This window comes from Orcinus orca, chromosome 21 (genome assembly GCF_937001465.1).
Source record: "Orcinus orca chromosome 21, mOrcOrc1.1, whole genome shotgun sequence".
In the NCBI taxonomy this organism is placed as follows: domain Eukaryota; kingdom Metazoa; phylum Chordata; class Mammalia; order Artiodactyla; family Delphinidae; genus Orcinus; species Orcinus orca.
In genome coordinates, this window is record NC_064579.1 from 2,803,076 (window position 1) to 2,819,077 (window position 16,002).

A 16,002-nucleotide genomic window follows, 5' to 3' on the forward strand; every position below is an offset into this window, starting at 1 on the left:
GGCCGCCAGCTGCCCCCGCGCAGCCCTGCGTTAACTGCTGAAGTCCGCCTCCTCCCCGCCGTTCGCCGCTCGCCGCAGTACGAGCCGCCTCCCCGCAGCCGCCGCAGGAGAGGGAGGGGGACGGGGGGAGGGAGGGGGGAGGGGGGAGGGAAGGGGAGGGGAAGGCGGCGGCGGGGCCGAGCCCAGAGCCCGTCCCGGGCGCCGGCGAGGAGCTCCGGCCACGGCGGGAGGCGCCATCCGGGGGCCGCCTCGCCCTCCGCGCTTCTCGCGGCCGCGTCCCCCGCCGACCCGGCCGCCGCCTTCCCGCGGCGGGGAACGCCGCTCTCCGCTCCGCCGGCGCGCAGACTCCTTTTTTTCCTCCCCGGGAGGGTGTCGCCACCTGGATCGCCAAGTGTGAGGGGTCCGGGAGGCGGGGACCGAGCGGGGCACCGTGGCCGGCCATGGCTCAAGCGGCCAAACAGCTGAAGAAAATCAAAGACATCGAGGCGCAGGCCCTCCAGGAGCAGAAGGAGAAGGAGGAATCCAAAAGGAAGCGGAGGAACCGCTCCCGTGAACGAAAGAAGAAGGTAAGGGGGGCGGCGGCGACAGCCCGGCGGTAGCGGCGCCCGGAGGAGGCTGCGGGGAGAAGCTGCTCGGTAGAGCCGGGAGCGGGGAGGGGCGCGGGGCCCCGGGGCCGGCCGAGTCGGAGCCGCCGGGTGGAGGGCGCGGGGCGGGAGGGGAACGGGGAAGAGGCTTCGGTGCGGCCGGAGGAGGACAGGGCAGGAGGCTGGAAGGGCAGAGCGGGCGGCCCGGAGGCTGAGAGCGCGCGGAAGCCGGCCCGCCCGCTGCCCGCGCAGCCCCTTCAGCACCCTGGACAGACGCCGGCGGGCCAGCGCCGCGCCGCGCCGCGCCCGGAGGAACTTTTCCGGCCTCGGGCGGCGGCGGGATGCTGGGCTGCTCCGCTCCGGCGCGCCGCCTCGCCGGGCTTTGCAGGGAAGCCCGTTTGGGGAAACGCGGCTCCGGGCTCCGAGGCTGCTCTGCCCGGCGCCTCGCCCTTGGTGACCCACTCTCGGGAGCGCGGAGGGCCTCGTTCCCGGGGCTCTGAGTGGGGGGGCTCCTGCCCCTCCCCGACCCTCCTCGAGCCCAGGAAGCGCCCTTCCCAACCCTGTGTGCCCGGGGACAGAAGGGCTTGGCCCGGCGTCACTTGGCAACGTCTTCTGTTCTTGTCACTCGAGAGGAGCGGCGGATGGCCAGGAGGGGAAGTTCCCTTGGAAGTCGGGCGCGGGTGCTGTCCAGCCTGGCCCGAGGGCCTGCTCAGAGAACAGGTCTCCTCTCTGTGGAGGAGTCGGGGGACAAGACACCCCCCAGCGAAGGCCAAGACCCCTCAGGGCAACCGCTGCTGTGTTCAGCGCTTCCCTTCTGGGTCTGGGGCCTTCCTACCCCCAACTCAAAGCACCTTTAGAAACACCTTTGGTGAGAGACACCTTCCCTTGTGAAGGGAGGGGGTTAGCTGACTGGGCCGGGGCTCCAGCAGAGGTGTTTTAGAGCCCCCTGTGCAGGAGGCCGGGAGTCCATGGATGCGGTTCTTTGGATTGGAGATTGGGCTGAACTAACTTCAGCTCCCGCAGAGCCATTTCAACCTGCGGACCTCAAGGCGGACCACGGCCTGCAAGCCCTTCATTGGGGAATGGGGCCCCCGGGGTTCCAGGGCTGAGACTCTGGTCTTCCTCGTTGAGAAGGAAACATTTTTTCTTGAAATTGTCTCACTCTGAGAAAGAAGTTTGGAGCCTCTGCTTGACAGCCGAGGGGGGACAGGCTGCCTGTGGGTCAGGCTCCTCATACCAGGTTGGTCAGCAGGACCCACACCCAGCCTGTTCCTCGAGATGAGACCCAGGGGCAGAGATGTTCTCTGACCGTACCCAGAATAGCTGGCGTGCTAGGCTTAGCCGTACCCCTTCCAAAGGCGGCCCTCCCCCTGACTGCCCCCGCCCGGAGTGCCGTCTTGTGTGTAAATAGTAGTTTCGCAAAGGCACCACCCCTTTAGCAGGACCTAAAAAGAAGCCTTCCCCAAACCGACGGGGAATCGGAGTCTGGGTTGGTGCCACTTAGAGAGAGAGTCCCATCAGGTCCTTCTGCTGGGTCCGAAATACCAGAGCCCATCTTGTGAGTCAGGCAGGGGGAAGTCTGGTTATATCTGACAGCGCTCACCCACTTCCTTGGCATGAATGTAAACTTCTTCTGAGGAAGGCATGCTCTCTATTTCCATTCCTGTCTGGTGCTTTAGGAGCGAAGCCCATCCTCTCCCAAACTGCTCACTCTATGTTTTTATCCCACTTCTTGCTCCCCAGCTTCTTCCCTGATGCTTCTGACACTATAAATAATTTTTTTTTTCTTTTTGGGGAGCCATAGTCAAAACAAAACTCTCCCTTTCTCTTCTGTGAATTCTTTCCATTCACTGCAACTCCCTTCAGTATAACTCCGAATCCTGACTGCACGTAATACACACAATAGGAAAGTGGCAACTCCAGTATTCCTTTTGTTCCTTGATCTCAGTCTTTACATTCTTGGTGAACTTGATCTCCATGGTGAGTGCTGGATGATATTATATTCCCTTCCCCACCCCCTAGTTGTGTTATTTTGTTTTACTAGCTGGTCATACCATACTGCGTCAGTAAGCATTTGAAAATCTGCCGTCTACAGATTTTCCTTATTTTATGCAGTGTCCTGGGTGCTAGGATGGATCCAGCAATAATAAGGACATCTTAATTCAAAGTGATAGTGATGATGTGAACTCTTAAGTTCTTGGGGTGAGGGGCGATGTGGTATGGGGTGAGGTGTGAGGGTGCCTGCTTTGAGTTTCGCAATGATGGTGAGTACTTTCCGCCATCGGCCAGGTCTTGAGAGCCATCTTAGAGAGTGGAGTTAAAATTTATAGCAAAATACAAAATCACAAGAAAGTGGAAGGCCCTCAGGAGAAAGGTACGGGAGGTAGAGCAACGCAGAAAGCCTCTTTAGAGAAGGCAGAGGACGCTCGTGTAGGAGCTGGTTGAACAGATGGCCGAGGTGGGGCTGGGGGCCAGAGTGAAGGTTCACGTAAGGTGAGGTCTAATGAAGACTCGTTTTCTACAAGAAGTCATTTTCTTAAGGCAAAGCATATTAAGATCAAGCAGCCGAGGACTCTAGCCTGGTCACCCCAGACGTGGGGGTGCTGTGGAACCACGCTCATTTCAGCAGGAAGAAAGAACTTCACACAGGCAGGTAGACGTTTGATGCCAGTGAACTGGTGGTTTGGGTGAACGCGTAGCTGAGCAAGGGAATTCTGGATTTACTAAAAGGAAAGGTGTTTGTCCCACGGGTAACCTACCTATCACAGGGGACTGACTGAGCCGAACCGCATCCCTCCCCATGTGTGGAAATCATCGCGGTTGTAACTTCAACGGCGGTTGCAGCTTTTACAGTTGGTGGTATTCTGTGGGGAGGCGCTGGCTGACAGGTGCTGTGCGGCGGGGCTGGAGGCTGATGTTGTGACGCACTGACTGACACAGATAGAAACCACCTCGACTCAGGCAACTGAGCTAAAGCTCTGGAGCTCGAGAAAAGCCTGCGTCCTTCTGGGGCTTCATTCAGTTTTCTGCTGTGCAGCTCACGTCCTCATCAGACGCTTGCTGTTGGAGCTGCAGTTTTTTGGGAAACAAAAATAAGAGCCAGTATTTATGACGCTGACTGATGAGTCCCCTGCTTCTGAAGATGGGGTTGGAAGTAAATAAATTACAAAGCATGTGTCAAGCAGGCATTTGCATTAAGGACGACAGCTTTCTAGGGCTGAGGAAGCCTTGGGCGTAAGGATGTGTGTGCTTTTTCTGTTTACTCAGAGCTTGAGGTTGGGAGAGGAGGGTGGGGAGGCTGGAGAAAAGGTGAGGCCGAGGATGGATGAAGAAGAAGAAGGACAGAGTTAAAGAAAGGAGGAGAGGAGGAGGGGTGAGGGAGGCAGGCAGACAGGGAGGGAAGGGGGCTGACATCTCAGCCCTCCTTTAAGTGGTGACACTCAGCCTGCAGTGCCAGTAAGTTCCCTGGGGTAGCGTTTACTGAGCTCTCTCCTTTTCTCTTGTTCTGTCCACCTCCTTCATCCTCTGATGTTGGTGAAGGAGGGGACCAGGTCCTGTACATAGCCGTCCACCCAATACCTAGCTCAGCACCTGACACACAGTGGGCATGCCATGAATGCGGGGGTCAAGTGCTTGAATGAGTGGGGTCGTACGTCTGTCTCTGTTTGCCTGGAGGTTTCTTGGACGTAGGCTTGTGTTCAGATGAGCAATGCACTCTTTTGGGGGGCATCTGAAGAAAGCCTGACGCTTCTTTCTTTTCGAATCATTTGCAAACCAACAGAGATTTGTAGGCAGGCAGTGGAACCATCTAATTTTTTGGTGCAGTGAATTCTACCAAGCCTGTAGTTAGTTCCTTGCAGGGTCTCTGCTGCACTAAATGACAAGTGCTTTTAGCCATTGGGAATAGCAGTGTTTGCACCGGACCCCAAGGAGCCGAGCAGAGGAGGGCGCAGGAAGAAAAAAAGCAAGCCCGGGAGCGGAAAGTGGCCATCCCCACTTAGCCGTGCAGGCAGCGTTGTCAGCCCTGCCAGTCTCTGCAGCATCCCCGGAGGGCCCTCAGCCTTCCTCACATAGCTGGACCAGGCCCTGCTCCTGGGCTGCAGAGATGTCTTTGGTCGATCCAGTGACCAGAATCACAGGGATGAGCCGAGTCTGTGGCCAGGGCTTACCCGCAGGGGGTGGGTTAGGATGGGGAGTGGGGCAGTGAATAAGAGTGGGAGGAAGGGCAGGAGATTAGGCAGGAGGGTCACGGGGGCCTGCGTCTCCCATTCGTGGAGGGTCTCAAATGTAAGCTTCTGCGGCTATCTCCAAACGAGTCTATATATTCAATCCAAGAAAGAACATACAGGATCAAAAAGAATCATGTTCCTCCCACATCCTTAAACCTAGGTCCTGCTGCGAAACCGCAGCACTAGTATAACTGTTGCCGTATGAACTGGTATCTGTATATAAAGTCTCTGTTTGGATGTTGAAGAGCATAATGATGTCTCATTGCATGTTAATTATTAAACGTGTTAATTTATTTAGTTTTGAGCCTTTAAAATACACCACAACTTGGGTACCTGCCCCTTGGCGCCTCTTCTTATTTTACTACCTGGGGAGCCTCAAAGAATGGAAGCGGCCCCCCTCCTCTCTGGCACTGGCTGAAGATGTGGGAACTCTCCCAACAACCTGTCTATCCATCTTCCAATCCAGCGCCTCCCTCCGTGCTACAGTAGTGGTGGGGCTGTTCCCCGGGAGCTACGGTCGCCCGCAACCGTCCACTGGACCAAGAGAGCAGGATCTTGCGGGCAGAGGTGTTACACCCTCAGACGTATCCAGCACTGTGTGGTTGGCACATCACAGCCACGGCTCAAAGTAGGTCGGGTGGCAGCTGAAATTTAGAGCCTGAGGCAAGGGCCCTCCCTGTGAAAGGGAGCAGAAGCCAGCCCTGGGACCCTTCTCTTGTTCACCAGTTCTGCTTTCTCCTCTGAGTATGGAAGAGCTTTTATTTTAACTTCAGTCTGAGGATGCTTCTCCCTTCTTTCTCTAGAAACGAGCAAGCTTTAGTGAGTGGGTACCACGTGCCAGGCAGTTTTCCTGTGTGTTGGCCCATCCCCAGCCTTTGCCTCTACAAGTGGATCCATCGGTCATTTCTTCCACCTTCACTGTCAAAGCCCGTCACTCTCTTCTTCAAGAAACCTTTCCTGAATGCCCCCCATCACTCTTTCTCTGCACTCTGGGGGGTTCCAGCCTTTGTTCTGGCGCATGTGCATGTGTGTGAGACACGTGTTCTTGTTTTATTATCCCTTCTACTAAATTGTAAGCTCCTTGAAGCCAAAGCCAGAGTCTTTGCACATAACCACTCAATAAATATTTATGGCTTGAAATGACTCAGAAGCTACATTTAACTGGTTCAGATTTTTTTTCTTGGTCTTTCTATTTGATGTTGGAAGAGCTGGCCCTGTAGAAGTGGAACCAAGTAAATCTGTGTTTTTCCCTGAATTATTCTGACTAAAGCAAAGGCTGCTGCCATCAGTGTTTGGTTTTTGGGAAAAAGGCAAATAAGCTTCGCTTGACTCCATCTCTCCATTCCTGGTTCTTGAAAAGCATCTCAGACGTCTACCTCGTGCAGAGCGCTGGGCTGGGAGTCAGACGCCTGGATTCCAGTTTCAGCTCGTACTTATTAGCTACCTGGGCATGAATAGGCTGCCGAATTTCTAGGAGCCTCAGTTTCCTCATCTGTAAAATTGGGATGAGAGTCAAAGGAGACTGTGCTTTGTAAAATTTAAAACTCCCGTATATTTAAGAGGTTACAGTGAATAACATAATAATGATTGTTAATTAAATATTCTTTCTAATAAACCCAAAACTCCGGCCCGGCCTTCCAGAGGTTGCATGAAGTCTTGACGTTTGCTTGGGAAGGCCAGCACACTATTATTTCAGTGCTGGTAAATGAGAAAAGGACACTTTAAATCATTTTCTTCATTTCATTTTCAGGAAAGAAATGAATTTCCTATTTTGACAAGATTTATTATCTCAGACTTAGTTATCTCCGTGGGGGCAGTCTGCAACTCTGAGATGGACTTTATGAAAGCCCTGCGTGGCAATTATAGCTGTATATCAAAAGGGGAACATAAAAGTGGTTCCTGAACTTTCTGAGAACGCCATCCCTGTTAGGGCCCGGGCTGATAAACCTGGGGTGTGGAATATCACAGACAATGGAGCACGTGTTGTTGTGGGCAGACCAGGCTCCTCCAGGGAGACTCTGTACATCTCAGGAGTGTAAGCATAGCACATCCTCCAAGAAAGGAGGACTTGCATTATGACCCTCAAAGGTATAACAAAGAAGATTGAATGGCAGCCAATTTTGAACAAAAAACCCTTTCTTTTCTCCTTTGCTTCCCGTGCGACTGGATGCTTCCCCTTGAAGAAAAATGTTCTGTGTTTTTGCTAAGGTGATAATACCTTTTCAGTGTCGGTTAATACATTTTCTATCCATTTCAGAGCACTGTCGCCAGTGATAGCTACTAACAGCCTTTGCTTGTCCAAGGAGGGCCTGTCTTTATTGAGAGGCTGTGTGTCCTATGGGCATCGTCTCGCCGGATCCTGCAACAGCCGGTGACTGCAGAGCCGGGGCCTGGCTCCAGAGCTTGTTCACAGGCCTCTGCACTAGGCCGCCTTCTTCCGTGTTTGTTACGTCCTCAGGGTGCTCAAGGCTATGTGGGCCCTGGGAGGGCAGTCAGACTGAGGGTATCTTTCCTGCCTTCTCATGCAGGACTTGCAATTCGTGGGAAAGCTGCCACAGCGGGAAGTAACCTGAGGCAGAGAATGGAGGCAGGTGGTCTGGGCTCAGGACAGAAGTGCTAGTGTCCAGATACCAGGCGGAGCGTGGTGTCTGTCCATGGGCTCCTCTGAACGTCTCTGGAGCAGCCCGCGTGATGGTGAAGACCCTGTTCAGGCCTCGGGTTAAGACAAGAGGCCAGATGAAAGGCCTGATGACAAGTGACTGCTCTAGGGCTCACCTGCTCTGGTTCTGTCTCGTCCACCTCACGAAATGGTTATTTCCCCCTTTACTTTCTGTTTTGGAGATTTCTCTTCCTACCACAGGTTGGCATCTTCTCCATATGATCATTTAATAACCTGCTTCTACAGGGAGTTACAGGGTGATAACGTGTCTGCCGTTTTCATCTATTTTTCCTTACTTTCTGGGACTTCTGCTTTTTTTTTGTGGATGCGTAGAGGGCCTCTGAGGTCCTGGGCCTGCATGAGAAACACTTACCAGGAGCCCGACTAGGATGGGTGGGAACAGAAATGAGCACGGCCCGGCTGTTGCCCAGATCTCTCACGTCCCTCCCTTGAATTTCCGTGGTTTCTTTTCCCGCCCCTAAGAAGTCAAGCGGGCTAAGTGATGCCCACGAAGAGGAGTGCAGTCAGGGAGAAAACAGGCTTGGGAACTTAAAAGGCACAGACTAGCATTAGAGTAGAATTGGGAGTGTTAGGATGGAGTCAGATGAAGCACCACAGGAGAGGAAAGGAGGTGCCTAATTACGGACTGGCCAGAGCCATGACTCCTAAACCCAATTCTGAGGCTGGAGGGATGGCCCCAGATACTCACGGTGAGACCCACAGGGAAAGGGGGAGAAATGGTCCCAGAGGCCCCTCAGCTTTGCTGATGTCAGCACCACCTTGGGGACAGGGCTTACTACATACAGACCTGCCCCACCGCCCACCTGCAGAATCAGATGCTGGGCACTGTGGGGCCAGGTACCCACGTGTCCAGCAAGGTCCCCTCAGGTGAAGCTCGCATAGAGCAAAGTGGAGCCTCTGTTCTAGCAGATGGACAGGAACCAGCTGACGGGTGATGGTAGAACTAAGGGAGAATCAAGCCAGGAGACGGAGGAACGAGGGGAGGTGGCAGGGGATTTGTATTTACTTATTATTTAGTCTGTATCCACTTTCCCAAAGGAAGTGGGCAAGGAAAGAGTTGACTTGAGCACCGTGGCCAGTCCTATGGGAGTGGGGAGCCTGGCCAGGACCAGGGCCTGGGGCAGCTTCCTGGGGAGAGAGGCTGGGTCTTCACAGACTGTTAGGAGTCAGCCTGGTGAATGGGGGCAGGACATTCAGCTGAGGCGGTAGCATGGGTGGAATGTGAGCGAGTGGGGTCTGGAGGGGGAGGTGATCCAGGACCTGTGCCCCCGAAAGGGCAGGGTGGGGGGGCAGGGTGCGCTGGAGCGGAAGCTGGGACGGGGCCAGCCTGGGTCCAGAGCAGAGAGGAGGCCCGAGGCACTCCAGGCAGAAGTCTGAAAGGCTACTGCGCCTTCAGTGCAGAACTGGGACGGTGCGGCTTCCTGATAAACAGGGCATCTAGAGCGCAGAGGAGCCCAGAGGAGGGACGGGGTGGCTTGTGCTAGGGTGGCCAGTGGGGATGCAGCATGTGACAGACTGGAGACGTTTGGGCGGTGGAGAAATTGGTCTTTGTGAGTAACAGAGTGGGTGTGAGTAAGTAATCAGCGATGCTGCTGTGGGTTTCTTCTTGACATATGTTAACATATCTGCGCGCACACACGTGTGCACGCACGTGTGTGTGTGTGTGTGAATTAAATGTCAGCAGGGCCTCATATCTGACTTGGTGTTGGGGTAGTTAGTTGGTGGTGCCTTTCGTTGAGCTGAGAGCAGGTTAGGAGGAAAATGACAAGTCCTTTTTATGGAGTGTGCTGTTAGGTAGCTTCGTGGGGCTCTCATTTGATGGCGGGAGAGCTAATAGAAAGTGTCCTTCAACGTGTGGGAAGCTGTGAGGCTCCCTGGAAAGGAGAGGCCGTCTGTCCAAGTCCGAGCTCACCAGCGAAGCCCTGGTGTGCAGGTCTTCTGAGAGGTGCCTTAAATAGGGCGTGTGCACGTGACAAAGCCTGCGAGGCCTGGCGGGAGCTGAGGCCTCTGACTGACGACAGCAGGGAAAGCAAGGCCTGGGGGCCACACGTGGGCTGCAGGAAGGCAGGACTCTCCATCTTAGCTCCCCAGCCGGGGATGGAACCCGGGCCCTCGGCAGGGAGAGCGCTGAGTCCTGACCACTGGGCTACCAGGAACTTCCCTCGCCACTCTTAAACGTGTGACCCAAATGGTGAAATGCTATGCATTCACTCAGAACGATGCTTAAAAGAATAGGTTTTTAAGAATATGCTTCTAATAAAAAAGTAGGAATATGCTTCAGCTGTAATGTCATTAAAAAAAGTAATGTGATGGAATTAAAAGGAAAGACGGAGGATGCCTTGCTTGCCAAGGGGGGGAGCCAGGCATTCTCTGCCTGTGTGTCTGCTGCAGACACAAGCTGGGATGGATGGATGGCCTCACACCCCAGGAGAGAATTCCAGGGTGATGTGGGCTAGAGCCCAGTAGGTAACGAATGTTCTCACTCCAAGTGGAGCTGGAGTGCGGTCCAGAGAGTCTGAGCATCTGGGTCTTGGCATGGGAAGCCGCCCATTGTAAACCAGCTTGAAAATGTGTATGTGATGGGTGGAATACTCCACTCCACAGCCAGAGTGACCTTCCAAAAATGCAAATCAGATCCTGACACTCCTGCCTTTGGAATCCTTCGGTGGCTTCCTAATTGCCCTTAGAATAAAGTCCTGGTGGGTTCCTCCAGCTTCCGAGACCCCCCCGGCTAGCCCGTAGCTGCCATTCCTGAACCGTCTTTCTTTCCTGCAGGCTGCACTCTGCTGTCCTCCGAACTTCTTCTAGGACGTAGGATATACACGTGTTCTCTGCCTTCAGATCTTCTGTCGGCTGAATCTTTGGCCTCAAACACTAATGCCAGCTCCTCTGTCAGAATTCAGTTTAAACCTTGCCTTCCAGGTGCTAGATGAGGTTAGGTTACGCCACCCCGTAAGGCAACCAGGAGATTGCATGGACGTCCGTGTGTGCCAGGAGGGCGTCTTTGATCGAGATGTCAGAGCAGCGGAGAAGAGATGCCGGCAGTGGCTTTAGATGGAGTCAGATGGTCCAGGGCTGGTGCCCTGGGTGACTCTGGGCAGGGTGCTCAGTTTTCCTCTCTGAGTCTTGGTTTTGCCAGTTGTAGGGCGGAGGGAATAATATCTACCGGACAACCAGGCAGGGTTGGTGGAAGGATGGTAAAGCACCTGGGATACAGTAAGTACTCAATACATGCCAGGTCCGATTCCAATGACGCCTTAGTTCCCACTCATACCCATCCCTGCCCACACCCCCGCCCCCAGTGGGAGCAATCAATGAAATCCAAGGTGTGACCCTTGGCAGGCTGTGAGTTCCTTTCCAGAGATGGCCATCAAGGATTCATCCCAAGGTTGGTAGTGCTCATCTGGCATCACTGCCAATTACTTAAATGAATTAGGGAAAGCTGGAGAAATGTGATCTCAAATGCCAGTGAAAGTGAAGAATCGGGGAACCAGCCCAAGTCAGAAAAATGTCGAAGTCTGAAATGTCGGTGGAGCAGTATTGACCCTCTGGAGATGTTACATTCTCCTGTGGCGTGGAGGTTTGGCAGAGTCATTTTAATGCCCTTGGAAAGAGCCGCTTTGGTCTCTGCCAACTGGGAAGCGGGAAGTCTGGCGTGCTGATCCCAGGTTACGTGGTGCGCCCACCGCTCGGGACCCAGTGCCTCTGTAGACGTGGAGTAGCGCCCTGGGAGCCACGATGCTGCAGCCGGGCCTCGCTTTCTGCTGTAGGTGGAGCAAACCGCAGTCCGACGGTTGGTCTTTCTTTGAACGCTGCCTTCTGGCTTCTTGCGTGTGTCATGGCCTGTGGGCCTCGTCCTTGAGCAGATATGCACCTGAAGGACATCTGGGCTACAGCCGCATGGTTGACTCTTGGCACTTTAACCCACTTGTCAGTGTTGCCACCCACGCGACAGGACTTAGAAGAGGCAGGTGGAGAGAACATCCTTCATGATTCGGTACTGAGGTAAGCGCTACAGCATCGTTAGATCCTTCAGGAAGAGCGTGTAGGGTCCCTCCCACGCACTCAGCTTCTTCCACTTGGCCTGCACCTCCACTGCTCCTGCCGGAGCCTCCCCTGGTCGCTCTTCCGATACAGCCTTCATCCAGCGACCTCCACGGTGCCACTCCCCTTCATGAGACCCTCCACTTCCCTCCCATCACCTTTAGGATAAAGTCAGACTCTTTCCCATGGCTTCCGAGGTTGTGGACGCCCTGCCTACCCCTGGGGGCTTATCCCATCCCCCCACTGTGCCCCCCGGGTTTGTGGTGCCGCCCTGCCACCACCACCCCGCCCCCCCGCGCCCAGCTCCGCCTCCTCCAAGAAGCTCTCCCGAGTCTGGGTCAGAGATGCCATAGAAGAAGGGAGGTCGGTGAGGCCGTGTCCAGGACCCCCTCCCATTCGGCCGTCTTTCACAGATAATGGCGCTTTCAACCAAGTCCTAGGACAACACAGGAGCATGGGCCCGTTACCTTGCACTTCTCAGCTGACGACGCCCGTGCGTGATGTGGATGGTACGGACCTCCCCTTCCTCTCCCATCACCCCCAGAATTGCGAGCATGAGCTACGCGTGGTTGCGGATGAGAAGAGCAGGCCGTGGAGTGAGGAGAGGTGGGCATGCGTTCTGTTCTCTCCACTCTCTTGCGTAGCTCTGGACACTTCTCCGAGCCTCGGTTTCCATGCCTCTAAAACAAGGGGATTGGTTTAGCGAGCTTCTAAGGCTCTTCTGGGGCGCTGGTAATTCCGTGAATGTGTGAATTTCCAAGGCCAGAGCAGAACGGTTCCCAGAGGCCAGCTAGCTTGCCCTGGCCTAAGGTGTGCTGGGCGGGACATCTGGATGCAGGAGGCTGTCGGGTGTCAAGGTCCAGCTCTGATGGATACCAGACCCCAGGGCGTAGGGATGTTGGCAAATGTGAAATGCTGCATAGCCCAGGGTGCTGGTTCAGCGCGTGGACACTTCCCCCACCCGATGTGTCATTTCCATGAGGCTGGCGCTGTCGTGGGCAGGCCAAGGAGAGGAGGGCGTGCTGCAAAGGGCCAGGGTCACACGGGCTGCTGGAAGGTGGCCGTGCTCAAGGTTGACAGATCTGGTCTCCTGGGTGCGTGGCCTTGGAAAGCCCGTGTAAACAGGCCGCCCCGTGACTCTTCAGACTTCCTGCCACAGCCAGTTTGGAGCCACCTCCTACCTTTGTCACAAAGAGCGGCGTCTGGGAGGGCAGAGGGCACCTGCGCAGGTGAATGGAGAACGCAAGACGCAGGCTCCTGCTATTTTCAGTGCACGGCGACTGGGCCTGTCACCTGCTTTCAAGGTCGTGAGCAAAGCCAGCGTCCTCCGTGAGTTCGGAGGAGCCCAGGAGGCCCTGACTCTGATGGGGGAGGGGGCTCAAGCAGCCCTTGCTGCTGGCGTTTTCCTGGAAAGCAGACTCAGCAAACCCACAGCCCAAAGGACAGGGGATGCGCTGCGGGGCACGCCATGCGGTGTGTCAGACAGTCCTGGCTTTTCAGAGACACTGCTTTTAGAGATGAATCGTGTAATTTGGAAAATCCCTGCTTTGTCACTGACTGAGACTCCAAGGAGCCAGTATTTTCAGGAGAGGACAGTCCCACAATTTAGCCCCAACTGAAGCTCTTTTTTGATTTCAGTCTCTGCCCCTGTCGCCCTTTCCTTCTCCCGGGAATACAGTGCCCCAGGGGACTGAAAACCAGTCCAGTTTTCTCCAGGGGCTGCTCAGCTGGGCCTGGGAGGGGAAGGAGAGACATCCCAGGAAGGGGATCTCCACATCCGGAACCTTCTCCAGTGGTTGCATCTCCTGGGAGATGAGCGCCCGGGTCTCAGGCCTCAAATAGCCCCGTGGACAGTGGCCATCGTCACACAGAGCTGGACGGGTGGCCAGCGCAACCCATGCGTTACTTTGCTCTGCTCTCAGCAGCCCTGCAGAGAGGCAGGTACCAGGTCCCTCTCACGGGGGAGGACAGTGAGACTGGGAAGACTACGTGTGGTTCACACCACCGGGGTGTGCCTGTCCTGTGGCTGCAACCTGGGGCTGTCTCTCTCTGAAGTCCTGGATTTCTGTAACAAGCAGGCAGTAGCAGATGCAGGGTGTTGTGGATTGAAATTCATGTCGTTTTCTGTTTTCTGCATCCATCAGCTGCCACCCTCAGAAACACAGCGAGGCCCGGCCATTGGTGGCCAGTGTTCTCTCCATGAAGGACAGAAGGGACAGCAGGGGACCCCCCGAGGGGCACATGACTCACCTGAGCCCACTCAACCCGAGGGGCTGGGTGAATGGCCCATTTTACAGGACACTGGAGGGCTCAGGAAAGTTACGCAACCGGCCCAAGGTCACACACCTGATCAGAGCCAGGGCTGGGTTTCACACCAGCTGCCTGATGCGAAAACCTTCACCTTACTGCCTCTAGGGCTGTGATGAGGAAAACACAGAACGAAGTATATTCCTAAGGGATGAGAGGCCAAAAATGGAGAACATTTTACAAGCGCTTGACACAGAGCCTAGAGACAGATGAGAGCTCCACAGGTCAGTTCCTTGACTCTGCAGGATGAAATACATCCCACCTCGTGTGGGCCTCCAAACCACTTGGGAAGAGAAGGCATACATTCCCCCAGAAGCGCCCAGACAGACAGAGACTTGGAGCTGGATACAGACACAAGGCAGTACCTGACCTGTTGTTTGTAATGGGAGCTTTAGGAACTAAGAGAGCTGGCCCTGACTCTGCCTCTCAGGAAGTGGCTGGGCGACCTTGGGCACATCGCTTCACCTCTCTGGGCCTCTGTTTTCTCACCTGTAGCATAGAGGGCCTGAAGGAGGCGAGCTGACATAGCATCTCACACCCCCGCCTCTTCATGGGGAAACCGCAGTCCAGAGAAAGGAAATGACTTGTCCAGATCTCATAGCTATTGTTTGTGGCCAAGCAAACACTAGAGCCAGGCCTCCAGGCTCGGCTCTTGTGTGCCCTGGTGAGAAGCCTCAGCCCTTACAAGCTGTGATTCGTTGAGAACAACGTGGTAGGAGGAGCTCAGAGAAGGGATGAGGGACTCTGGTCCTTTGGTTCTGCGTGGAAACAGCCCCACCAAGGTCAGGCTGCACATGGAAGAGCCAGCAGGGATGGGATGTTTCCCTCTGCACTGCAGGTGGAGGGGCTGGCTGCCTCATGCGGGGCCCGCTGGGCACCCCGGCAGGGAGGAGGCTGCCAGGGAGCGGGGTTTGGGCGCAGAAGCCTCAGCCCTCTCTGGGCCTGGTGGAAGGAAACGTGCCCTGGATAGATTGTTCCAACAGGCCCTCATCCCACTGCCCTCATTAGTGCTCTTCGGTGCCACGTGCAGCTCGGGGCGCATTCAGGGCCTGGTACGCTGCCAGCCACGGCCTGCTGTCGACACTGAGTTTGTTCCGTGCATCTGTGGCCTCAGGGGCACCTTCGTCAAGTACAACCTCCCCATTCTACACATGGGAACTGAGGCCTGGGTTGGGGTGGGGTCACCTCTCCCGGGGGCACAGCTGAGCAGGGCTTGAACCTGGGCCTTCTGAGTACTATTTGGAGGCAAGGTCTGTTTGCCCCTGAGTTACCAAGCGTGTCTATCTATCTATCTATCTATCTATCTATCTATCTATCATCTATCTTAGTTACCTACTATTTTATTGTGCTCTTTCTTGGGGAAAGAGGGAATAAGAAAAACTCCCTTGCAGGCACACTGTGTTCTTCATACTTGGTCTGAGCCCATCTTTCCAGCTTTAGCTTCTCCCCTGCCTTCCCACTCTTCATCTCTAAATTCGTGCAGGGTCGTTGCCTACATGCTGCCGCCGTACCCCCCCAGGCCTTATTCATACACATGATGCTGCACACAAAATTCGAAACCCTCCTCCCCTTGGCCTCCCAATGAACTCCTATTCATCTTTCAAATCCAGAAAAACTACCACCTCTTCCGGGAAGCCTTCCCTGACTACTAAGCAGAAATAATTGCCTCCTCTTTTATGTTCCATCGGCCCTGCTAATCTCACTATCACAGCAGTCATTGTTTTGTTTGTTTCAGCCGGAGGTGGGTGAACTTTTTTTTGTTTGTTTTTTCTTTTGGTTTTTGTTTTTGTTTCTTTTCTGCGGTACACGGGCCTCTCACTGCTGTGGCCTCTCCCGTTGCGGAGCGCAGGCTCAGTGGCCATGGCTCACGGGCCCAGCCGCTCCACGGCATGTGGGATCTTCCCGGACCCGGGCACAAACCCGTGTCCCCTGCATCGGCAGGCGGACTCTCAACCACTGCGCCACCAGGGAAGCCCAATGGGTGAACTTTTAAAAGGCCGGATAGTAAATATTTTCTTAGTCTCTGTTGGAGGTATTCAACTCTGCCATGCTGGCACAAAAGCAGCCATAGACAGTATGCAAGTGAATGAGCATGGCTGGGTTCCAGTAAAACTTTATTTATGGACACTGAAATTTGGATTTCAGCTCATTTTCACGT

At 54.8% G+C, this 16,002-nt stretch overlaps 1 protein-coding gene across 9 annotated transcripts in view; it reads left to right on the plus strand.

Annotated features, from left to right (window-relative positions):
• The first annotated feature begins 220 nt into the window (after window positions 1-220).
• The window catches only part of ANK1 (ankyrin 1), a 211,331-nt gene continuing 195,549 nt past the window's right edge, over window positions 221-16,002 (plus strand). For 3 of the 9 annotated variants that reach the window (XM_033415393.2, XM_049704175.1, XM_049704176.1), the window contains exon 1: window positions 299-566. In XM_033415393.2, coding sequence (XP_033271284.1) covers window positions 441-566 — 126 coding nt within the window. In that variant the 5' untranslated portion in view covers window positions 299-440. Of the gene's footprint in view, window positions 567-16,002 lie in introns of all 9 variants that reach the window. The other 6 variants (XM_049704179.1, XM_049704174.1, XM_049704177.1 and 3 more) reach the window with 4 other exon arrangements.